General features: G+C 32.3%; 4 protein-coding genes across 5 annotated transcripts in view; 2 read left to right on the plus strand and 2 right to left on the minus strand.

Moving 5' to 3' along the window:
* Positions 1–3540: 3540 nt before the first annotated feature.
* LOC133702835 (3-deoxy-manno-octulosonate cytidylyltransferase, mitochondrial) lies at positions 3541–7359 on the plus strand. 2 transcript variants are annotated; one of them, XM_062127150.1, is made up of 9 exons: positions 3541–3964; positions 4601–4646; positions 5089–5175; positions 5255–5379; positions 5654–5793; positions 5885–5936; positions 6080–6190; positions 6773–6845; positions 7093–7359. In XM_062127150.1, exons 1-9 carry the CDS (start codon positions 3737–3739, stop codon positions 7182–7184), a joined length of 954 nt encoding a protein of 317 aa, XP_061983134.1. In that variant the 5' UTR covers positions 3541–3736; the 3' UTR covers positions 7185–7359. The 2 variants fall into 2 exon arrangements, with proteins under 2 accessions (XP_061983134.1, XP_061983135.1); XM_062127151.1 differs by having other exon boundaries at positions 3543–3964; positions 6773–7359.
* Positions 7360–14121: 6762 nt separating this feature from the next.
* Positions 14122–16801, minus strand: LOC133703740 (laccase-17-like). The gene is made up of 6 exons (XM_062128373.1): positions 16585–16801; positions 16327–16478; positions 15979–16223; positions 15726–15854; positions 14629–15600; positions 14122–14492 (listed from the first exon to the last, which is right to left on the minus strand). The coding sequence occupies exons 1-6, from the start codon at positions 16699–16701 to the stop codon at positions 14362–14364; spliced, it is 1746 nt and encodes a 581-aa protein (XP_061984357.1). The 5' UTR covers positions 16702–16801; the 3' UTR covers positions 14122–14361.
* The window catches only part of LOC133703743 (uncharacterized), a 33958-nt gene continuing 25415 nt past the window's right edge, over positions 16711–25253 (plus strand). Inside the window, exon 1 of the mRNA XM_062128374.1 lies at positions 16711–16714. Coding sequence (XP_061984358.1) covers positions 16711–16714 — 4 coding nt within the window. The remainder of the gene's footprint in view (positions 16715–25253) is intronic.
* Positions 22755–23806, minus strand: LOC133702882 (dynein light chain 1, cytoplasmic-like). The gene is made up of 2 exons (XM_062127207.1): positions 23437–23806; positions 22755–23233 (listed from the first exon to the last, which is right to left on the minus strand). Exons 1-2 carry the CDS (start codon positions 23743–23745, stop codon positions 23051–23053), a joined length of 492 nt encoding a protein of 163 aa, XP_061983191.1. The 5' UTR covers positions 23746–23806; the 3' UTR covers positions 22755–23050.

Consider the following 25253-nt stretch of genomic DNA (forward strand, 5'->3'; position numbering starts at 1 on the left):
TTATTTGGGAGTGTGGTTGCGGTTGTTTTTCAAAGTGTTTTTTACTTAGAAATGTATCAAAATAATGTTTTTTTTTGTTTTTTAAAATTATTTTTGACATCAGCACATTAAAATGATCTGGAAACACAAAAATAATAATTTGAAGTAAAGAAAAAAATAAAAAAAAATTTAATTTTTTTTTAAAAACACTTTTAAAACGTAAAAACAAATAGAGCTTTTATGAAGAAACAAATCTAGTTAAAGCTTTTTTTTACGAAAAAAACTCCTCAAACACAAAAGGCAAAACCTATAATTAGTCCCTAATGTGTATTTATTATATTCTCCATGGTATCCTTTTGTCAATATTGGTTAATAATTTTCATCTAAAGTGCATATTTTATTCAATAAAGAGAATTGTTTTTAAAAAAAAGAAAAATTGATGGAAACCTTAATAAGCATTAACAAAAGGACCTAATTAAGAATTATCTCAAGTGTTTAAGACCAAATTGACAATATGTAGATTTCAGATCCAATTGACAATGAGTATTTAGGTTGAGAACTAAATTGATGATTCTTAAAATAAAAAATGGCACATTTTGGCCAGCCCACTTCCTGATAAAATGGGCGTTTGATTCGAAAATTAAAAAGATTAAAAAAAAAGGAATTTATGATCTCAATATGGCCATGTTGAGAGCCTCAACTGTAGAGATGGTATTTAGCATTAAGCAAGTATCCAAATCAAATAATTATAGTTTTTCCATTCAAATCAGAGATTAGAAAGAAAAAAAAATGAAACTCACAAGACTAAACTACAAGAATACTTACTCTATAAGTTCATTTGGAAACGCAAGTTGACACGTGTTTTTAAAAAAAATAATTTTTTTTATTAAAAATTAATTTTTTTATATGTTTTAAATCATTTTTGTGCGTTAATTTTAAAAATAATTTTTTTAAAATAAAAAAATATCATTTTAATATATTTTGGCATTAAAAGCATTTCAAAAAACAACCACAACCACACTCCCAAACAGACCTGAGTTTAACATAAAAACAAAGAGACAACCTTTTTCCTTTTCTTTTATTGTTCATGAGGCGAGGGAAAGCACACTTTGATTCTTGAATTTTTAAGTTTTGATCCTTATTTTTTAAAAGATTTGATATTTCAATCCTTAATTTTATTTATTTTATGCTTTAACCTTTTAAAAATCATTAATAAATAGAAGAGGAGAGATAAAAAGAGAAATATTTTGATTATCCAAAGGCTGATCTTGGTATCATAGAGATACTAAGTTTAATTAAGGTGTTTTTAAAGACAAGAATTTTTTTTTTATTTGGTTTAATTTTATTATTTTTGATCAATTTAGAGGGTTATAAATTGATTTATTAAGCTTTTTAATATGTTTATTATATGTTTTTATATGAAAATAAGTGAGAAATAATTTATTGAATCTGAAAAAACCCCGACTCAACCTTTTAGCCACCTCTCTAGTAATCAAAATCTAGACAAATAAATAAAACGACATGTTTTATGTATATTTTCTTTAAAAGAGCTAGTAATTTATTGTACACCCTTAACCTTTAAAAAATATAAAGAATATCAATCACATGGCCTGGAATTGAAACCCACAAGCATCAGGCCTTGTTTTTGTTGGGCTAGACATGCGGATTCGAGTTCTTTAATCAGACGATTGTCTTTTACTATGGTATTGTTTCTATATTTTTTAGATTTTGATTGAAATGCATTATAAATAAAACACTTAATATTATATTTAATTTATTAGAAAATTTTATAATAGTTCTTAAATAATATTATACTTTTTTATGAGAATGTTAATAAATTCTTTTTCAATTATTATATCCATAATAAGCAACAAAAAAAGCTCATGGGTATTCTATTAAAATAATATCTATGTTTTTTTTTATAGATTTTTGACATTATTTTATTACATCAATTAATTTTTTTTTTGTCTTCAATCACATATAGAATATTGAGAAATTATTTTAATATTTATATTAAAACTTGGTTTTGTAATTATGATGGGTTTTTATTTAAAAAAAAGTGTTTGCAATTAAAATACATGTTTTTGTTAAAATAATAAAGAGACACATTAGTAAGAAAATAATGTTTGAAGAGATACATTTTTCCTACTTATTTCAAATAATTAAAAATTTAATAAATTTTTATTTTAATTATCTCTTTTTTTATTTAAAAAACATGCTGCTAATTAAGAAATATGCATTTGTTTTTAAGAATATTATGGGTTTTTTTTTATGATAATATTAGTGATTGTTTTATGAATAATTATATGTGAGCCTCTAGGATTTTGAAAATAACTTGCTCAATATTAAATAAAAATAAATTATTTATTTTATTGTAAATGTTTTTATATAATTTTTAAATATTTATTGTTCTTATATTTTTTCATATAGTTTTGGAAAGATTATTGATTTATGCTTTTTAAAATTTTTTTATTGATATCATAATAAGTTTTTGTTAAAAAAAAACATAAATAAACATGACTTTTAAAATAAAAATGAAATGCATGAATGGGAAAAATATTTTTTTAGTAAGAATAACACTTTTTTTCTTTTTATTTCAAATTGTTATAGTCTTCCCAATTTTATTTTGTATTGTTGTTGTTTTTTTATTCAATGAGTCGTGATACTAATTAAAAAAACCATTTTATTATCAAAATAAAAAATATCACCGAAATAAAAAAAAGATATTTTGATGAAATAAAATATATTTTTTTCTATAAATTTATTTGTTGTTTTTATTATGAATGTTTATTTTTATTATCATGTAATTAAATAAAAAAATAAAATTATTAAACCTCGTAGATTCATTGTCTGACCTATGAATATAGCAAGTTAATTTAGTTTAACATGTTTGAATTTAAAATATTAATTTTTCGTATTTTGTTTATAAAAAAACATTAAATTAATATCATTTTTTTATTTTACTTAAAATAAATTCAAGTCAGGTTTTTACTATATTAGTTAAATTATAAATTATATTATATCAACTCTCAACTTATTTATTTTAAAATCCGGTTACACCAAAATTTAAGTTGGGAAAATCATGTCATACGCTCAAAATATTCATCGTTTCAACACATGGGTAACTAACTAGTAATTGATTTATCAAATTTAACCTAAAAATTAAAGTTTTAAAACCCGGTTTAGTTTAGTAGATCGACCTGTAACCTGGCAGACTCGGAGCTAGAACTGGGTTGAAAAAAAAACAGGAGAAAGAAAAACCTGGTGTGACCCGACGGGTTGACTTAGCGACTCAATCAAAAACCCGGTTATAACCCGTTGATTTTTTTTTTACTAAAACGACATCGTTATGATTTTTTTAAAAAAAAATTGACCCAACGACCCGGATCGGGTCTAAAAACTATGTTAAAAACCATTACAACCCATTAATTATAAAAAATTATGAATGAAAAACATATAATCCAGATAACCGAATTTTTTTCCTATTACCAAAAATAAAAATTTTCGATGACTACTCATATCCCCAAAATGTTTAAAGATTAATTTCAGCATAGGTTCGGACACTTCTGGTTTTTAATAAAAGATTCCCCTGATTTAATCGTCTGAAAAAAGGAAAAAAAAGAGGGTATTTTCCTCCTCCGAAAATGTCACTGTTATCACTCATCATGACTGATCAGTAATCACTCGTAGATTTACAAGTGCCCAGTAAATTACAAGTGCCAGGGAAGCCTGAGTACCACACTCACGACAACCAAACATGACAATGTGCTCCTCCTGTTCTTCTGGGTCTTCATCGACCAGATCATGGATCGTGCACGGCATTGTAGCCGGGGGTGCAATTGCTGCGGCCATTGGCGCTGGTGCTTATCTGGTTCGGTACAGAAAGTTTAGGAGCCAGGTTGTTGGTATCATACCCGCCCGCTATGCTTCTTCTCGGTTTGAAGGCAAGCCACTTGTTAATATCCTTGGCAAACCCATGATCCAGGTACCCTTTAGCCTCCTTTTCATTTCATTTCTTCTTTTGAAGTGTTTGCATCTCTTAACTTTTAGTTTTGTATGTGAATTTTGGAGGTGTTATTCAGTGATTTGATATGAGATCTGGTATGGGTTTTATATATTCGGATTCATTAAGTGATTAGTAATTTGTTTTGTTGCAGAAGCTCATTAAACTGCCCGTCTAGGCCTGTTTTTGATAGTTTTTTTTGGTATCTTTAATTGTATAACATATCTGAAATTATGTAACTTTCCACAAGCAAACATTTTTTTAAGTTCTGTTTCGGGCCGAACCGAGCTTGTGTGAAATTATTTTGAATTTTGATTTGAATTAATGTCCTCTCTCGGAAGGATCAACGTGTGATACGACAGCATAGTTCTGGGGCGCTATGTGTTAAGTTGATCCCGTCCTGAAACTGAGTAGTAAAGATTAGCGAAGAAATGTGTTCTTATTAATTGATCTTTCATTGTCGAATTTTCATCTTTCGAAACAAAAAGAAGTGGGATTATCTATATGATATCTGATGGCATGTTTACCTTGCAGGAAACCTTTTGAATTATAGTGCACTATTTGATATGAGGAAAGAAACTGCTTTATATACTCACACTTTTAGTTGATTATCTACAGAGAACTTGGGAAAGGGCCAAACTGGCAACTACACTGGATCATATAGGTATGTAACTATCTCGAGCTTCACCTAATTTTAATGGGGAGCCTTTTTCGCTTCATGCAACTTTGTCATCTAGAATATATCTGTAGAGGGTGTACCTGAATGATTTATGGGTAAAAACTAAATGCTAATCTTGTTCATTTGGTTATGTTTTAACGCATTTAGATGCCTAAAGTTTGGGTTTGTTATTGTGTTCCTCACCAAAAGGTTGTCTGTTTTGTGCCAAACTTGCTAACTGTTGCTTGCTGTTAGTAGTCTTCTGTTTTTTCTTGTTTCTGGCATGTAGAAGGGGGGGAAAACTGCAGTTGGCGTTGAAAATGCTTGAGACAGTAATTCTAACGATGATGTGAATAGGATCAACAAAAGATTATTTTCTGTGAGCTGAATAGTCTAATTTCTTTTGTCGATGTGTTCACCAACTCTTTCATTATCTTTAACATTGCAGTTGTGGCAACAGATGATGAAAAAATAGCAGAATGTTGTCGAGGATTTGGTGCTGATGTGGTAATGACTTCAGAATCTTGTCGAAATGGTAGGTATCTTTGTTGTTCATTGTAAATCTGAACTTTATGTGATTTGCCAATGGTTAACATTCCTTTTCTATTGTGCAGGCACGGAACGGTGCAATGAAGCACTTCAACAACTAGATAAGAAATATGATGTGGTTGTCAATATTCAAGGGGACGAGCCTCTCATTGATCCTGAGATAATAGATGGAATTGTTAAATCCCTGCAGGTGAATTTATATATCTTCATAATACACATCTCCTGAAACATGAACAATACATCTAATTAACAGAAGCTCATGTTTATCTTTATAAATTTTAATATTTTCACAAGATTTATTTGAGCAACTTGAAATATCCTGTGAAGTGAAGAAAATGAATCAGCTGTGCAGCATAAAAATCATCTCAAACATTATACTGCATTGGTTTGATCTCATTGCAGTACTTTACATTATTTAATACTTTGAGCTTCGATGAAGGTTTCTATTATGCATATGGATGCAGGCAGCTCCGGATGCTGTGTTTAGCACAGCTGTAACCTCTTTGAAGCCTGAAGATGCATTTGATCCCAATCGAGTGAAATGTGTGGTGGACAATCAAGGTTACGCTATCTATTTTTCAAGGGGATTAATTCCTTACAACAAGTGAGTTTATCAAATACATGTGGGCTGCCCTCATTTTCTTTGTAACTCTTTTTAGTTGGACTGTTAACAATTATATTCCCACTTGACACAGATCGGGGAAGGTCAACCCACAATTTCCATATTTGCTTCATCTTGGAATTCAGGTATGAAAACAGCATCCTTTTTAAAAGTTTTCTCCTCATTTTTTGGGTGGTTGCTGGGTTGTCTGTCTGGCTTCTGTTTTTCAGCCACATTGTTATCCATCCTGCACATTAACAACACTGCATATCATCTCATGTCTGACCAGAGTTATGATGCAAAGTTTCTGAAGATATATCCTGAGCTTCAACCAACTCCACTGCAACTGGAAGAGGATCTGGAACAGCTTAAGGTCCTGGAAAATGGTTATAAAATGAAGGTAATATTATAAATTTCCATTGTCTCTTCCCTTTGACTGGCTTGTTCTATCCTAAACTTCTTGCTTAATTGGTTTCACATTGCAAGAACTTCTAAGGTCTTATGTGCATTTTGAGCACCTTTTTCTGGAGTGCTGAAAATTTCTTTTACAAAATGGCCTAGGCCCCAGATGAAGCTACTTTTTTAATGAAAGAAAATTATTTCTTTTGGGTATTTCTGGATGACCTATTGCGATGGGAAAATCTTTTCCATTTTGTCATTCTTCTCCCATAAAAAATTGTTTGGATAAAAAAGTAAAGCCAATTTTATTTTGAAACCATCCTATTTGGCATTATGTACAGCGGAAAATAGGTTAATATGGAAGGAAATTTGGAATGAAACTGAGTCGATGAAATTGGAAGCCAATTTGCCTTTTTTTCCCCCACTTGTTTTATTTTCTATAGTAGCATTCACATCCTAAGATTTCTGCATGTATTTCCAATTGTTATCGACTAAAAATTAGATTTTTAGTTTCCTTTTCAATAAGAATTCAGGTTGTGCTTGCTGAAATTTCAATATTTAGAAATGTATATAAATTGTGCAGGTCATAAAAGTTGACCATGAGGCGCATGGTGTCGACATTCCAGAAGATGTTGAAAAGATAGAAAATTTGATGCGTGAGCAAAACTTGTCTTAGTTCAATACTAACTATGCCAGAGGTTAGATTATAAGGTGGATTAGTTGTCTTTGTGTTAAATATACAGGTTCAAGGTAAAGGGAAATCAAGTAAGACGCTGGTTATTGGTTTCACTAGCCATTTTCTAATATTATAGTTACATAGTGCCGTACTATTCTTTATAGGTTCATTTACTATGTTGATTTCTTCTCCTTTCTGTTTACCAAGTTTAGTGATCTATCATGCAGCATTTTGGATACAGTTGATGAGTGCCTGCATCATGATAGAAGTGGGAATAACTGAAGATTTTGGTTTTGTTTGTTTGTTTATTTATTTTTAGTTATAAACCCTCTCAGTTTATTTATGTTGTTTATCGGAGCCTTTTAAATAAATGGAATTAGTGGCTCAACGATCCTTCTCAAATTCTTGTGTTGTAATGAAGTACAAGTTGTGATTTACTAGTTTGCATTAGAGATGAGTGGTGGATTTTCAACTCATCCTCTTTGTGATTTAAACCATTGTCTCTCTTAAAGTTGCTGGATTTAGACCAAAAACGATGTAATCAGTAGAAATAGGGCTCAGCTGTCTGCTTTGATATTTCTTTTCCACAGTGGAATCTCTAACCTTATGTCAAATTAACAAAAAAACTTGATTGAAGTTGATATTGGTTGAATATTAACTTGGGTTTATATTTCATGTTGAGATGTTAGCAGCATCCATTTTGCATGAAAAATATTTAAGTCTTCATTAAATATTAGTTTCATTAGTTTTAGCTTATCGGCAAGTAGTTGTAATCCTTTGTGAATCAAAGGATTGGAGTCGTCTGTGGTTCAATTGTTATCCAGAAAACGTTGAAAAACTTAGCTCCATCAAAACCAAGCTCGCTGAGTGTTATCATTCTTTGTTGTCATGAGAGTGATGCAGTTGTTAACAAGTTAGCATGCTTCAACACTTTGGTAGAGATTTGGACCCATGAATATCAGACTTTGGTCTGATCTCCCACGATGTTAAATGGACACCATGTAGGCTAGGCGTTGATGACATATGGTGTATCCCTGTTACTGAGATATAGATATAGATAGGGCAAAGGAATGATAAGGGAAACAGAAAATTAATCTTCACTTGTGTCAGTATCATTTCCTACTTTCAGCAACAAAATATTTGATATACAATCCCTGCACTATTTTGCTTTCCTCAACTCTGACATGGGTGATAAAAGTAATCTCTAAAGATCAAATTGCTCAGAGAGAACAAATCTGGAAAAGGGCTGATGAATAGAATTAGTTTCAAGAAACCAATAGAAAAGAATAAAAATATCATCAGAACAGTTTATGGTCTGACTGTTACTGAGAAGTAAATAGCATTTGGGGAGATCAGCTGATGGAGGAAGCAGCTTCTGATCTGGAAGTATGCCATCGAGGACAGCCCAAGAAATCCTCGAACATGTGTGCCCTCCTAGATGGCTTTGCATGAACCATAAACCTGTTCACATACAATCAACATCATCACAGGTCCATTTGGTCCCTCACAGGTTTGGTGTTTAGGACATTGGTTTGGATCAGACCTACTGTGAAGAAAAATTGCCTATCGACCTTCTGAGGCACATTGGCAGGGAATCCAGCACCAGCTAAGCTACGAAGTTTACTTGTAAAATTTGTAGCAATTGAAGTGTAATTTAGAGGTGGTAGATTTGGTTTATGGAGTGCGAGTTTCGTAATCGAGTGGTTTGACTGAAAGGTTTGGGGGTGATAATTCATATTCCACAATGCCAGCAACTGTTGAATTGTAACAAGTTCCTTGTCCATTCATACATGCAGAAGCTCAACAAAGACACAAGCAGGTAACTGATGAGGAGATTAAGGCTGCAATCTTTGACATGAAGCCTTACACTGCACCTGCTCCAGATGGGTTTCAACCTTTTTTCTACCAATCTCAGTGGTCAGTAGTAGGCAAATCAGTGTGTGACTTTATCAGAAACATTTTTAATGGGAAGTCTGAAGTAGCGGAAGTAAATCAAACTCATTTAGTACTCATACCAAAGGTGAATGCTCCAGAATATATTTACCAATTTCGACCAATTGGCCTTTGCAATGTCAACTATAAGATTGTGAGTAAGATTCTTGTCACAAAACTTAATTTGATAATGCCAAAGCTGATTAGTGAATCCTAGAGCAGCTTCATTCCAGGAAGGAACATCACGGATAATATTATAGTGGCTCAGGAGATTGTACATTCCATGAGAAATATGAAAGGGAGAAAGGGTATGATGGCTATCAAAGTGGATCTGGAAAAGGCCTACGATAGATTACAGTGGGATTTCATTAGTAATATTCTTTCTGAGGCAAAATTGCCATCTAATTTGGTTACCTTGATTATGGAATGTATAGAATCTACTTCTATCAATGTTATATGGAATGGTAATGCTACTGTGGATTTCAGTCCATCTCGAGGCATAAGACAAGGGGACCCGCTATCCCCTTATATTTTTGTTTTATGTCTTGAATGTTTGTCACAACTTATTAACAAGGAGGTTGATCAAGGCAGTTGGCGCCTTTTCAGAATCAAAAGAACTGGCCCTGTTATCTCTCATCTTTGCTTTGCCGATGATATGTTGTTATTTGCAGAAGCAAGCAATGATCAAATGGATAGGATTTTGGGTTGCCTGGAAACATTCTGTAAAGTTTCTGGTCAGAGGGTGAATATGGCTAAAACTAAAATCTTCTTCTCAAAGAATGTCTCTCCAGCTCTAATTACTAATATTAGCAGGAACAGTGGTTTCAAGACTACAAAGGACTTAGGGATGTATCTTGGTGTTCCTCTTCTCCATCAAAGGGTCACAAAACAGAGCTACAGTTATATTGTTGATAACTTGCAAAGTAAACTAGCCGGGTGGAAAGCAAATAGTTTATCTCTTGCAGGGAAGATTACCTTATGTAAGGCAGTGCTCTCCTCAGTTCCTCTTTATCCGATGCAATCAGCTTTAGTCCCTAAAAGCATTTGTTATGATATTGAGAAATTATGTCGGAGATTCATATGGGGTCAAAAGGATGGGAAGGAGAAGATTCATTTAATCAATTGGAAGACTATGTGTCAGCCAAAAGAAGAAGGGGGCCTGGGGTTGAGAAAAATGGACAGTATGAACAGGGCTTTCATTATGAAACTAGCTTGGGGAGTTTTTCAGAATAGTGAGAGATTATGGGTTCGGGTCTTGCGATCTAAATATGTTAAGGATCGGGAGCTAATTCCTAGCCCTCAGGCTAAACAAAGAGATTCAGTTTTGTGGAAGGGTATTTGCAAAGTGTGGCCATCTATCACTCAAGGTGTAAACTGGGCTCTTGGATGTGGAAGCAAGGTGCTGTTTTGGAAGGACTCCTGGTTGGAAGGGTATGGCCCTTTGCATATGCACACTTCCCAGATTATTCCTGAGGTTATGTTGAATTGTTCAGTAGCTGATATGGTGGATGACAGAGGTCAATGGGAATGGGAAACTTTTGCTCATTTCCTACCAATTCAGGTAATTTTGATCTTGGCAGGTTATAATCCTCCTACACCTCAGTTGGGGGAAGATAAAGTATACTGGAGACATTCTATAGGTGGTCAATTCTCAATTAATTCAGCTTATCGGATTCAGGAAGATAGTAGAGCTACTCATCAACGAAACGACCCTTTGTGGAAGATCATCTGGCAATGGAAGGGTCTAGAAAGAGTGAAGATATTCCTTTGGACAGTAGCTCACGGGGCCATCATGATAAATGAAGTTAGATGGAGAAGGAAAATCACTTCTAACCCTTGCTGTATTCATTGTTTGACAGAGTTAGAAACAATCCTCCATGCTTTCCGTGACTGCCCAAATGCACGTGGGGTTTGGGACAGAATTATTGAAGTTGCAGATCGAGAGGCTTTTTACTTCCTAACTGGTATACTTGGCTACTGAATAACCTTCGAGGTAATCATCCAAGCTCTAAGAGAAAGTTCTGGGGTATTGAATTTGGCATTGCACTGTGGCAAATATTGAAGGAGAGAAACCATCGAATTTTTAGTTCTTCTACATCCCCTTACACCAGCACTGTTCAAGTGATCAGGAGACTTATGGGTGATGTCATTCATTCTATGGTTGGTGAATCTGGATTCGAAGATAATACCAAACAGAGGGTTTGCATAGGGTGGAGATATCCTCCAATTGATTGGGTGAAGATTAATGTAGATGGTTGCAGCAAGGGAAACCCAGGGGTGGCTGGAGCTGGTGGAGTCATTAGGGATGCTATGGGTAGATGGATTGTTGGTTTCGCTCTTAATATCGGGATTTGCACATCAGTGAGTGCTGAATTGTGGGCAATTACCAATGGTTTGAAATTAGCTTGGTCAAAAGAAGTCTGAAAAATTATTTTGGAATTTGATTCGTCATTAGCGGTTGATTTAATCACTAAAAATAAAATTATGATTGAAAAAAATTATAATCTAATCATGCAGGCTAGAGAATTATTAGCGAAAGAATGGGATATTCAGGTGCTCCATATCTACAGAGAAGCAAATTCAGTAGCAAATTGGCTAGCCAACTACGGTTTAACCATGAGTTTTTTGGATAGATTTTCTATTTACTTTAATGATCCTCCTGCGGGTCTTTATTGTATTTTGTATTATAATCTGATTGGATCAACTATGCCGCGTTTAATTTAATTGGACGTTTTAGCCCTGATTTTATCCAAAAAAAAACAAAACACAAGCAAGACAAGATATAGGCCGAAACAGGGATAAAACAAAAATAAGCTCTAAAATTTTATTTTTATTTTTAAAATATTAATCTGACAAAGTTTGTCGCTCAACAAGGTTCATAATGTCTCTTTATAGGCTAAAAACCTACCAAAACTAGGTAATGAAATAAAAAGAAATTAAAATATAAAGGAAAATAGCATAAAACCCAAAATAACACAAGAAATCCGGAAAAATCAAGAAAAATAACAAAAAAACTTTCAAGCCTAATTTTAAAAAATATGTGTAGCGGATAGATTATTGAAGAAGCTTTTTTTATGAAATTGATCTTTAAGAATTTCCTGTAAAAATTTAAACTTGACTCGTAATCGAATAAAAAATTAAGGTTTATTTAAGCCATTATATTAGTTTGACATGACCAAACATTCTCTTAGACTTAACTTTATCCTACTAGTATGTAAAAGTATTTGTTAGGCCATCCATATAATTTGTTTGGAAAAGATCTTTATATAACAACATTTATTAGACTTTCGGTGGTCCATCCGCTAAAAGGATTTCTTGAAAGTTCTTGTTTAGCTAATTTTCCTTGATTTTTCTGGATTTCTTGTGTTGTTTCGGAATTTATGTTATTTTCCTTTATATTTGAGGATTTTGATTCCATTTTTTAGTATAGGTTGATTTTTAGCCTATTTAATAGTATTTTTGTTTTTGGCATTAGGTATTTGCAAGAGGGAAGACATATGTCTTCAAGTTTTTATAATGGAGAAGATCATAAGCTGCATTTTATGTGAAATGTTAAAGAAGTTGGAAGAGCGAATGGTATATGTGAGATTATTTATGAAATATTCTGCAAATTATAGTTAGATAAATAAAAAGAAATTACAATGTTTGATGCTGCTTCTACAATCGTTGGATTTGAATTCAGCCATGAACATTATAGTTTTAACTTTATTTATTAATTTGATTTTGTAGCTTGTTTAACGTGTTAAAATATATGATTTTAAATAAGTTGTTTGAGACAAAAATAAAATAAAATAGCTGTCGCAGTATTTTAATATTCATAACCATAAAATTATTACTATGCGCGCGCACACACACGCTCTATTTGCATTGATAATTAATATTTCAAATGTTTTAAATACATTTTGAAGTAAATTTATGTTACTATAAAAGTATAGTTTTTAAATCTAATTTAGAGGTCAGAAAAATAAATCTTGGATTAATTTGAATTAATTTATTTTTTTATCTTATAAAAAATAAAAATTATATTATTTTAAAAATATAATTTAAAAAAACACCAACAAGTTGTAACTTGATTTTTTTCAAAACTAAACCATATCATAAGTAATTCTTTCTTTATTTTTTTTAAACCTTACTTGATCTAGATCCAGTCACATGTCAATATACCGAGTAGGATAGAGTTAAATCAGTGTCTCAAAGTGCTCATTTGCTTCTAAGAAAAAAAAAAAAAAAACATGTTTTTTGCTTCTAAAACCGTTATTGGAGGCAAAATACTTTCCCGCTTCTAAGAATATATCTGATACACCACTTTTTTAGAAGCGGTTTTGCAGTGATTTATAGAAGCCGGCCGTTTGAGAAAGTAAAACCTGTGTTTTTAAAAAAATTAATTTTTTTTATTAAAATTTAATATAGTTTATATGTTTTGGATTATTTTGATGTGCTGATGTTAAAAATAATTTTTAAAAAATAAAAAAACATCATTGAGATATATTTCGACACGAAAAGTTATTTGAAAAACAACCGCTATCACACTGCCAAACATACACTTAAGGTAGTTGTGGTTGTTTTTTAAAGTATTTTTTATTTTGAAATGTATTAAAATGATATTTTTTAAAAAAAAAATATTTTTAAGATAACGCATCAAAACGATTTAAAATAAACAAAAAAAATAATTTTTAAATAAAAAATTTTAATTATTTAAAAACATAGGTGCAACAACCGTGTTTCCAAGCACTCTCACATCCACTTTTAATGACTTTTAGCAGCAAAAATTCGACTTTTAGAAGTGATTTTTTTATTCTAAAAACGATTATTATTATTATTAACCCATTTCCTTAAAAATCTTATTCTAACTCCTAAGGTATTTTTATCATTTCCATTTATCATCCTTTTATAATTAATATTTAATTATATTTGCCATCTCATTTATTTGATATAAACGTTAACAAAAATTCACCACCATATTATATATGTTCTTAATGTCTTATTCTATAGTATTGCTGTACTATTTCTAGCTTGAATAAATAATAGTATAAGAAATATAATTTATTACCATTTGAGTGTTTGTATTTTTAGAAATATATAATTGAGTGCTTTTAATTAATTTTAAAAGTGGAGGGGACTGACTTGAAATGTTTAGTTAATGAATTCGTGATCCAAATTGAGAGATAAAAGCAGAAGAAGTTGCCTTGAAGGTGAAAGCATGAACAATTGCTTTCATAGCATGGTGGTTGTTGATGAAGAAGCTGTAAGAGTCTTCTCGTGTTCAGAATAATTCAGTTTAAAGGTTGATCTCCATGCCCTTTTATGAATATAAAAGTAATAAATAATAGAAAAATGTTGCTTGCAAATTAAATAATCAAAAGGTTCGACGAGATTCGTTTCCTTTCTCAACTCCAACAATGGTAACCAAAATAATCTCGGAAACTAAAGCTCATGAGAGAAAAAAAAACACTGAAAAGAAACAAACAAGCCGGTTACAAAGAAAACCCGAAGAAAAAAAACTTAATCAGGGAAGCTTCTGGTCTCAGCTAGCGTAGCTGAAAAGCAGCTTGAAGCCTTGAAAGTTAACACTTGGGAAGATCAGCTGGTGGAGGAAGCAGCTTCTGATTGGGAAGCTTTCCATCCAAGACTACCCAAGCCATCTTTAAGCCCCAGCTTGTGTGCACTTCTAGATGGCAATGCATGAACCATACGCCTGGTGATGGCCATCATCCACAAATGATAACATGTCAGCAAACGAAGATGCTACGTTCATAAACTTAAGCATCTAAGATAAAGATAGGATGTTAATTTGCATGTATTGCATATACTAATGATGAACAATTACCAACCTGGATTGTCTGCAAGAAACCGTATAGCAACCCAGCCTCCAGAGGGCACTCCCACAGTATTCCTTTCAACGGGGTCAACAAGATTGAAATTTGCGGGATCCTTGCTTGGATCAAAGTTCCCAAAACCTTGACCGACAACAAAGAAATTGAAACCATGCAAATGAAGAGGGTGGCTCTCTGCACCAAGTATGCTAGTGCCCTGCATGATGAGCTCCACGCTTGTGTTAAATGGAAGAACAACTAGCTTTGTTCCATTGCTCACCATAGTATTGTTCGGTGGTGTGCCAGTATAGTTAAAAGGGATCAGTGGACTGATTGGGAAATAAGGACTGTAAACACCCCTTGATTGACCAAAATGGTGGGCTTGGAGCAGAGCTGTGGTTGGCATTACAAATGATACATTATTGACTGAAGCAGCAAACCTCGTTCCGTTTGGTCCCTGGCAGGTTTGGTTTTTAGAGCATGGGTTTGTTCCAAGGCCTACAGTGAAGAAAAATTGTCTGTCAACCTTTTGAGGAACATTGGCAGGGAAGTCTGCACTGGCTAAGCTGCGGAGCTTGCTAGAAAAGTTTGTAGCATATGAAGTGTCGTTTAGTGCTGGTAGATTTGGTTTATAGAGTGGGAGTTTCTTGGTGAAGTGGTTTGATTGACTGGTTTTGTTTGGTACTTCATATTCTAAAATGCCAGCAACAGTTGAATTATCGAAAGTTCCTTGACCAGTCGCGTAAGGTCTAGCAGACATGAAAAATTGGGCATTTGGGTAGTCGGGTTTGGTTTTCAGAAGAACATTTGTGGTTTGTCCAGGGGTAATGAGAAGTGTCTCGGTATCAAATGGCTTGACATAAACAGCATCAACATCAACAACTGTGACTGTGTGGTTTGCTATGCTGAAGAAGAGCTCGTCATTGAGGGCAGCATTGATCATTCGAAGAAGGTAAGTCTTCCCTGGCTTTACCTTCAGCTTGAAAGTATCTGCCAGGTACCATGTACACAAGTTAAACGAGAGAGGAAAAGGCCACAAAAAAGAAGAAGAAGAAGAAGAAGAAGGTGGCTCAGTATTGTCGTAGAAGGCCGACTGATCAGCTAAAATATTTTACCTTTGGCAGAGCAGTTATACAATGGCCCTGGAAGTCCATTGATAGTATAAGCATCAGAGACATTTGGGCCTCCACCAGTTTGCATTGCCTGGTTAATGATCGCCTCTGGATCTGCATTAAACCACTCACCTGCAATTTATTTGCATTATGGTTTGTGTTAGCAGACATAGATTCCCTCAGCAGGGAAAAAACAAAAGTCAACGTAAATTTCAATTAGCTCCTCAAACTAGCTTGATTTCTTGTAGTTGATTACCAAAGATGATTGGAACCTCCTTGTAAGGTTTAGAAAATGGGTAAGGAGTGCCGAGTTTGGGAAGAAGGATTATGGGACCGTGGAGAGTTGATCTTAACCATGATATATGGGCATGCCACCAAAGAGTGCCTCTCTGTCCTACAATGGTGTAGTTGTACACATAGCTTTGTCCAGTTTGTATAGGGCACTGAGTTACGTATGCTGGTCCGTCGGCCCACCCGCTGCGAAGCTGTCGAATCCCATGCCTGCATGGATCAATGAAAACATAAACTGAGATTTTGACACAGCCTTTTCTATACAAGAAGGTCCATTATACTTGGTGAAAATTGAAGAAGGTCGTCCTTGTACCAGTGAATAGAGATGTTGTTTTGGACATGGTTGACCACTGTAATAACAAGACGATCACCCTCTCTAGCTACAATGCGAGGCCCCGGGAACTTCCCATTGACTGTAACCATGCTCTTGGTATGGCAAAGGCGTGTCACATTTTGCAGCATAACCTGTAAAATTTTATTTTCTATACTGTCAAAAAATAAAGTGCAAAACTATTCGACTAAGAAGAAAAAAAAACAAGAAGCGAAGTTACATTTCACATGTAACACATACATCAAATTTGTAGTGCCTAGTAATGGCAAGTGCAGGCTCAGGATTGACAGACAAAGTGACAAATGAGAAGAGAAACACTGCCAGAAATGCTTGTGGAGGAAGAAGAGAGGCGCCCATTTTTCTGATATGTTTCTTCTTTTGGAGCAAGCTAGAAGAAAGAAGCCGCTCTTTTTTGGGACTGTGTGCACATCGAAGCTTGGAAACCAGTATATATAGAGAGAGTTGAAGGAGGGTTTTTTCGTTGATTAGGTGCAGAAATTATAAAGTTTAAAAATGAAAAGAAAACTAGAACAAGAGCTCATGAACCCGATGTGTCTCTGTAGATGTTTTCAGCTCAGTAACAACTCTAGAGTGCAGTCAAAGCCAATTTCCTTCGTGTCCCTACTTAAATAATGATATCCCACTTTTTATTGGCATGGCGTTGTCCAGATTCCTTCCATGCATTTTCTGTTTTTGGTAAAACAGACTTCCATTTCCAGCAACAAGGAGAGTTTTAATCTAAACTGCTTCCACACATATCCCTGGCAATATTGGAGTAACAAAGACTGTAAACGCCAGAAACAATGGCTTGCTTTAGGCATAGTTTTAGGTCAATTCTTAGCCAGTTTTTCACCTTATGATGATCAGGTTAGAAAATGGAAGTTAACCTTGCTATATATATTCTTCCTTCAGTAACATCACTTTCACCTTGAATATTCAAATATCTCGAGATGTTGGCAGATTACTGTTGCTTAAGAATATGTCTAGACTTTTTGTTTGAGTGCTAGCGTTGCTACTGTTGACCATAAATGCAATGGATTGATTAGCTAGCTTGCACTATCAAATCTTAATGGAATTTCTTTCTGTTGGTCGAATTACCATTTGCGCAACCTACTTGTGAAAGAACAGTCTTAGCTAGCCAACATAAAGCTAATTAACCATGTTTGTCATCTATGTAAGATCATTATCAACAGTGTTTGTTGATAAAGCTAACCAAGATAGATGTTTCCATCAAAGAAAAGTCCATTTCAGTGTTAGATGGGCGTCATGAAGTATAGGCCATATATAGATGAATCGTAGGGAGACCGCGCGCCCCTGAAGCAATTTTATCTCAAGCAAACATAGCAACGTACTAACTACCACGGGAAAATATAATCACAACCAGAAAATCTTAAAACACTTATGGAATATTCTATCTGTGCAAACACACTAATTTTGTTGGTGTAAAAATCACTAAAAAATTTATTAATGAAAACATGTCGTTAAGAAATATCTTGTCATTGTTACGTACGTACTTGTCGATAATTTCATTGTTGATTTTTATACCGATGGATATAGCAACGAATTATTGTCATCGGTCTTTAAAAAAGGGGTCGATCAATATCTATCATCATTTTTATCGGTGAATATTACGACGGATACTTCTGTCTACAATATGTTTGTTTCACTAAAGGTTTCGCCGACAGAACATCGATGGCATATTGCTTCGGTGTTCCCTTTGGGTGGGTCAAAATAATTAATAATTCTTTGTATTTGTCTTATGAAAAGATTGAACATTTTCTTACAGAAATTATGTTGGTATTTAAACAAGATATTCTTCTAAAAAAAATGCTATAAAACAATTTCACATGAAATTAAACAACATCAAACAATTAAGTTAAATTGAAAAATAAATTTTATATAATGTAAAAAAATTACAAATGTCTATAAATATCAATTAAATTGAATTACAAAATTTATATAATGTAAAAATCAATTGCAAATGTATATGCAAATCAATTACAAGCTCCAGGTGGAGGTGGAGGTGGAGGAAAATCTCATGGAGGTTCGTAAAGGAGAGGGTAATGACCGGAAAAGTATACTTCATACTTTGTCATGATCTCCTCCAGTTTTTTTTCTTGTGCTTCATACTTTGCTTTCATTTCAACCGTTAAAGCACCAACTCGTTGTTCAATCAACTCCTCAATGGTTAGTGATGGTTGACTCGAGCTGAATTGTGGGGTGTTTAGAGTCGAGACACTAAAACCTGATCTCATATCTCGGGCCAGAGTCATATAAATATTATAAACCCGATTCTTATCAGGTCCACCGGTTTCTCCAGCCTTCAACTACAAATATGGACCGTATTCTGGATGAGCTTAAAGGTCCTCTCAATATTTTCACACATGACAATGTTATATTGTCCTTACACCACAGAAAAACAAGTCAGAGATATGGATGAGAAAACATTAGCGCAAACAATATACAAAAAGTCTACTTACAATAAACACCTCAATTTGGCTATCAAAAAAATGTTACATCTCTTTTTGTCTGTCTATCTTTCCTCTGTATATGTATTTCCATTTACCACTCCATTAGAATAGGCTCGCTCCCAAGCTGTGTAGCTTGTAAAATAAATATGTCTTAGTTAAACACAAATTACAGGTACTATTTTAAGAAAAATACTTAAAATTAAAACAAGCTCTCTTATAAGGTATTTTGTGTGGTTTGTAAAAGGAAATTAAAACAACCTCATCCCACCATAATTTTTCCTTGAAATTATTTTCGTAAAATGATTAGTTTCCAAGTTTTAAGAAAATCTTTTATCCACTAAAAGTGTTGATTACATATTAACCTTGAACTTCCTCCACCAAGCATCAACAACAAAGCCTTCATTTTGGATGATCTTTAAGTTGACTCCATTAAAAAAAAGACACATCCAGCAATGATTTCATCATCGATTTTATTGTTCTCACATATTCTAAATTTAGGAACCTGAAAATGAAATAATTGACTCCAAACTAGTAAACATATTAACATTAATTTAATGTTATGTTTGAACAAAATTAGTTTTTCTTACATGCTTCCATTCAGCTTTTATTTCTCATTTAACTTGCTAGAATATGAATCCCTTACATATAGGACCATAGATTTGCGACCCATAATTGACAAGCCATCATCGTTAGATCATGTGAAGAGAGTTAGATCATGTGTCTCTTTATTATCAACGTCTAAATGAACTGAAGGGTTATGAACAATATTGCTTGACAATGTAATGGTGTTTTGTTTTGACCTTACACTTTCTGTTAGCATCTAAACAATATAACTAAATAACTAAAAATGTTTCAATTAAAATCTCAATCAAAGGTTTATGTTTTTTTTTTTAATTCTAGTGCATCTATCAATTTATAACAAAATTTCACCAATACACACACAACGAACCATAATATAACAACACATGTTATTTTAGTGACGGATTCACAAACATGAAATCTTTTTATTTTGAATTATTTTATTTTATTGGTAATTCTATCAGTATTTACCAACAAAAATAATTTTATCATAATAATAGTTGGGAATCTTCAACCAAAATATTTCATCCTATAATTATTGAAAAGTATCAATAAAAAATATTCCATCAATAATTTTATTTTTTATATATAATTTTCTGAAATTGAATTCTCAGTGAATATTAAGCATGTAGAAAATGATGTGTCGCATAAAATATGAAGTCCAACAAATTAAAATCGGCCCTGTAGTTGCACCTACCACGCTTTTTCTGCGTGTCTATCTTCCTAACATGCAAATGTTTGGTGGTTCATTCGGATGCCGTCATGTCAACTTGAGAATATGTGCTCTGAAGAGTCAATGGATCATTGATTTCTCTGAGCCATAATTATTTAAATCAATTAGTTTGCACATTTATCACGTCTCATAAAACATTTCCTTACTTGGAATTTATAAATTATAAGTTAAGAATATTGATTTAAAATTAAATTAAGATTTTTACTCTATTCTTAATAGATTTTTTTTTATTATCATAAATTTTTGGGTCAGCTTGCACACATCTTAATTAATCTCATAAATTCTAAAATTAATAATCATATAAGTCTCTAGTGATTTTAAAAAGACTCGAACTCATGACTCAAAATCTGATCACTTAAGCTAGCTCTCGGGTTGTTTTTAATAAGTTTTTTATGTAAGTCAAACCTATTAATAACCAAATATATTTATGACTTTTCAATAAATTAAAGAGTTTGAATAATAACTTAAATTAACTTGTAAAATCATGCTAAACGTAATTTTATTTAAATTATTTTAAAATCTTGATTTACAAAGAAGATAAATATTTTTTTGTCTTTTATCCCTTTCATTTATTATCTTTGCTATAATATTTAGTTTCATTATTATGTAATTATATAAAATAAATAAATAAATGCTAAAATATTTAGCATTCTGGAGGAATCAGCAGGACACAGAGAACAAGGCAAATATCAACATCGGGAAGAACAAATAAGAAAAGTCTGGAAATGTTACCTAACCAACCCACTTCACAGAACCAGCTTTATTCCTCTATGCCCATATATGTTTGCGTGTAATCATGGAAGAAACAGATAATCAGTGGCTGCAAAGGAAACGCTTATTTGAGCAGGGTGTTTGTAATTGCGTTGAAAATTATATTTTCAAATATTTTTTTTTAGAAATATATGAAAATAATATTTTATTTTAATTTTTAAAAATTATTTTTGATATTATTACATCAAAATAATATTAAAATATTAAAAAAATATTAATTTAAAATAAAAATAAAATAATTTTTTTTATTTTTTCAAAAATATTTCTGAAATACAAAAATAAACATGTTCTTGTATAAAATATGCATAGTTATTTTGTTATGTTTTGAGCAACACAAAATAATCTTTGGATGAGAATGCTTGCTTATAATTATACTGTGCATGGATATAAAACCTGGCCTGGTGATGATCCAGTGTAACTAGGGTGAGATCCAGGCTTTTGTTTTACCTTTTTGTTTAATACATTCAAAGAATGTAAAATTAATTTGTGAATACTTGCTCTCACATAATTTTTTATAGCTTACATCTTTATAAAATGTTTATTAACTTTTTTATATGGAATAACGAGCTATATTTATAGTATACATCTATATAAAATGTTTTTTTAACTTTTTTATATATTATAGTCATATATATATATATAACCATAAAAAACATGGAATATTTCTAAATTTTTCATGTCCTATAGCTATATATATAGCCTCCATTCATATGGATTATTTTTAAATTTTTTTTATAGGATATATATAGACTATATACATATGAAATATTTCTTAACTTTTATATATGAAATAGTTATATATAGCCTATATTTACATGAAATGTTTCTTAATTTTTTTCATATGAAATATTAAAACTTTAAATATTTTTCTTATTTTTCTAGATATTTTTTATTTAAAAATATATTAAAATTAATATTTTTTAATTAAAAAATATTAATTCAAAGCTTTAAAAAATTAAAAATTAAAAAAACATGATTCAACCACAGTAATAAAAGTATATTAATTTCAGCAAGGTGTTCTTCTTTCTCATTTATAATGGTTCAGACATCACTAGAAGTCAAACTATTTGTCATGTCCGAGAAAAATGAACATAACTAGTTAACTACTTCAAAAACCCGTTCAATTTATAATCATTGGTTTTTTAATTATTTTTTTAATTCGAGTCTATCAACTATTATCTTTGTTATTTGAGTGTTGAATTTAAAAATATATATCAAGTATTTCTATTAGATTCTTAGTATGGACGAACATTTTCATTTTATTTTCAATCGAGTGTATGTTTTTCTATTTTTTTAAAAAAAATAAAAAATGTCAAAAAATAAATGTATGTTAATATAACAGACGAGGTAAGAAAATAAAAGAAAAGGAAAAAGAAAACAAACTAAAGAAGTGTTAAGCTTTTGATGAAGATTGTTCTACGCGTACTTGTGTTTAAATATACATTAGTAAATTAAAATATTTATAAATTATAGAAAAAATAGCTTTGTTATATAATGAATTTGTGTATAAGATTATTATTAGTTTTATAAAAATAATAATTTTTACATTTTACCGTTAGCAGTGGAAATTTCTTTAGCTTGGGAAAAAGCAGAGAAAATTAAGTAATTTGAGTTTTATTATTTGGACAAGTCATCGTTTTATCTATCAATGGGCACATCAGGATGAACTTGACATGATCTAAAAAACATTTAATTAGAAAAAAAATAAAAATTCACATAAAAAATATCAGAGAGTTTGCACATCAAAAATATTATATCTACTCTTTTAATGATCAATATTTTTCATATTACTTTTTATATGTCTAGATCATTGTCTTTTCCACAATGGGATTATACATTTATAAGGAATTTTTTTTTCATTTCGTAATTTTTAATTTCAACTTAAAAAGAAAACTTAAATAGAGCAATTCCGCTTACCATCGTCGAACCCTAGAAGGCTTCAAAAAATTGCAATGGATGTATCTTGTATGTGCATAAGATCACTCGTACTTGAAATCTCCTTTTTGGGTTTCCACTTGATAATACAAAAACAAAAAAAAATCCCAAAAATAATTCCCAGCTGCCTGGGCATGGCCTAAATAGTTGGAGTTTTTTCAGCCTTATGGGCCCAGTCTAAATAACTAGAGTTTTCAACTCAACACCTACATTAACTCTAGGCTACTGATTGAGAAGAAGGTTCCAATTCGGTGACCAGCTGCACCTCTGTTTTGAAGAGAAGAATAAACAGCGAGTCGATTGAGAAGTAAATGAACCCACCTGGTGAGTGAGTCACGAAGGACCCAAAACTCTTCCCTACCACGCAGTGCCATGCCACCCCGTATGCCGAGTCAAATTCCTGTCCAAAACACAACCCAGCTCCGTTTTTAAGACTCAGTTCCATATGGCTAGTTAAAACATGCTAGAATCACTTTGAAAATGAAAACGATTCCTGCTATGGCATTTGGATTAGCCACTAGTTAAATCCTCTGATACTGTAGGAGTATCAAAGAACTACTGAGCCGAACATACATACTGTTTGGAGATGGAGAGAAGAGAGACCTTTTTGAGGGCACGAGCAAGGAGGGTAAGATTGGGGCGGGATTTGGGAGCTGCTGATGATGGTGACTTGTCGAGAAACGATCTTGCATAGCGAAGGGCTCGTTCTTGCATGTCGACTGGCATGTCGGAAGATCTTAACCTTACATTTAAGCTTAAAGCGATGGCAGCAAGCTTAATCCTGACTTCCTCAGTCTGAGACCTATCTTGGGTCATTACTGTTGCCTCTTGTTGACTAATTTGAACGGCGGGATAATGTTGTTTCGATCCAGCTTCCTCTTCTTTATATCTTCGAGAGGCCATGCCGTCCATGAACCAAAACAAAACAAAATAACAAAGAGACAAGAAGCCAAGACAGAGAGTGGAGCTATGGCTCTTCTGGTCTTCTATGGAGAAAAAATGCTGATAGGCTGTGATTTATGAAGAGAGATTGATTGTAGGGATGTGCAAGCAAAGCATTGGGCAATAGTAGTTTGTAGAAGCGTGCAAGCGTAGGTAAGTCTGCATCGTGTGATTGGATAGTTCTTGCATGTGGAGTCACAGGGGCGTTGTTATAGTCAAGGTCTCTGTAGCAGTCTGGGTGTTCATGCTGACAAGACCAAAGCATGGAAATGCTGTGGTGATAGGCTTGAAATTCTCTTTTGATCATGATAGATAGTCAAAGATCAATCGTATTAGTTACGAATCTTTTGGTGCTGGGATTTTTAGCTGTAGAAATACAGGGATAAGCTACAGCCTTGATATTGTGTGTTTGTTTTTATTTTTTAAAAGTATTTTTTAAAAAAAATGATTTTTTTAATGCATACAAACATATATATTCAATAAATAAGCACAAATTTTTAGTGCATAAAACAAATGAATACCATTATGCTACAAGCCCAAAGATTAACCAAAATAGGATTAAGTGAGAACACCAGGTGAAAATTTTCATGACTTTTCTCCCTTTTTTTATACTCACAATTATTCAAATGCAACCAACAAGTTATCAATTCTGTCTAGTATTTTTTTTAAAAAAAAAAGCATTAGATTTTCTTGTATCAATGTTACAAAGAATCAACAAGCAAAGTTACAAAATCCAACCCAGGACAAAGTTCATATTATGAATAAGAAAGATCAACCCGAATTAACTTTAAATTTTATTTTTAAAAAACAAATAGATCAAAGTGAATTCGTTTTATAAAAAGTCAATGAAATTATTGACCGAGTATTGTTGGTCAACCCGGGTTTTTGATCGAGACACACATGTTTTTTCCTTTTTCTATTTTTTTTAACTTAAATCGATCCAAGCCCCAATTCGATCAGGTCCTATGTCAACCTGACAAGTCAATTTAGGTTTTATAGCAATGCCTAAAAGGTGTTGGGAAAATATTTGTTTCTCCATATACAAAACATTATGGATTGAAATAATGTTTTTTCTTTTTTTTGTTATTTTTTTTCGGTTATTGAACTTTTTTTATTTTATTTGATACACACACATGCTAGTCAATTAATTTGCACTCCGCTGTAGGTTGGACTGATTTTCTTGAAACCTAGCAATCTATCTCTTTACCTAACTTAAGTTTCCAACTAAATTGTGCGGGAGCTAGTTCAAATTAAATTAATTGATTTCATGGATCTAAATATAATCTTGATAGCTAGCAAAAACATGATTTGGCTTTAAAAAAAAATCAAAATAATACCTTTTTTCAAAACAGTTATTGGGACAATAACAGATTGACTCAATCTCAGCCCCTAAGCAACTCGTATCATGAACTCCATTGAGTTTAATAATATTTTTTTTTCTAAATTATATTTTTTAATTATATTCACAATTTATTTTT

Source organism: Populus nigra, chromosome 9 (assembly GCF_951802175.1).
Source record: "Populus nigra chromosome 9, ddPopNigr1.1, whole genome shotgun sequence".
NCBI classification, from domain to species: domain Eukaryota; kingdom Viridiplantae; phylum Streptophyta; class Magnoliopsida; order Malpighiales; family Salicaceae; genus Populus; species Populus nigra.

What these genes read in the sequence shown, in the direction of transcription:
- LOC133702835 (XM_062127150.1), top strand. Translation starts at nt 3,737, where the DNA reads ATGACAATGTGCTCCTCCTGTTCTTCTGGGTCTTCATCGACCAGATCA. An exon ending in AACTACACTGGATCATATAG is followed by an intron (nt 4,647 to 5,088) that starts GTATGTAACTAT and finishes TTAACATTGCAG; the next exon opens with TTGTGGCAACAGATGATGAA. An exon ending in AAAATGGTTATAAAATGAAG is followed by an intron (nt 6,191 to 6,772) that starts GTAATATTATAA and finishes TAAATTGTGCAG; the next exon opens with GTCATAAAAGTTGACCATGA.
- LOC133703740 (XM_062128373.1), bottom strand. Translation starts at nt 16,701, where the DNA reads ATGGGCGCCTCTCTTCTTCCTCCACAAGCATTTCTGGCAGTGTTTCTC. An exon ending in GTATAACTGCTCTGCCAAAG is followed by an intron (nt 15,601 to 15,725) that starts GTAAAATATTTT and finishes GGTACCTGGCAG; the next exon opens with ATACTTTCAAGCTGAAGGTA. An exon ending in GTTTCTTGCAGACAATCCAG is followed by an intron (nt 14,493 to 14,628) that starts GTTGGTAATTGT and finishes GGCCATCACCAG; the next exon opens with GCGTATGGTTCATGCATTGC.
- LOC133702882 (XM_062127207.1), bottom strand. Translation starts at nt 23,745, where the DNA reads ATGGACGGCATGGCCTCTCGAAGATATAAAGAAGAGGAAGCTGGATCG. An exon ending in TTGCTCGTGCCCTCAAAAAG is followed by an intron (nt 23,234 to 23,436) that starts GTCTCTCTTCTC and finishes TGTTTTGGACAG; the next exon opens with GAATTTGACTCGGCATACGG.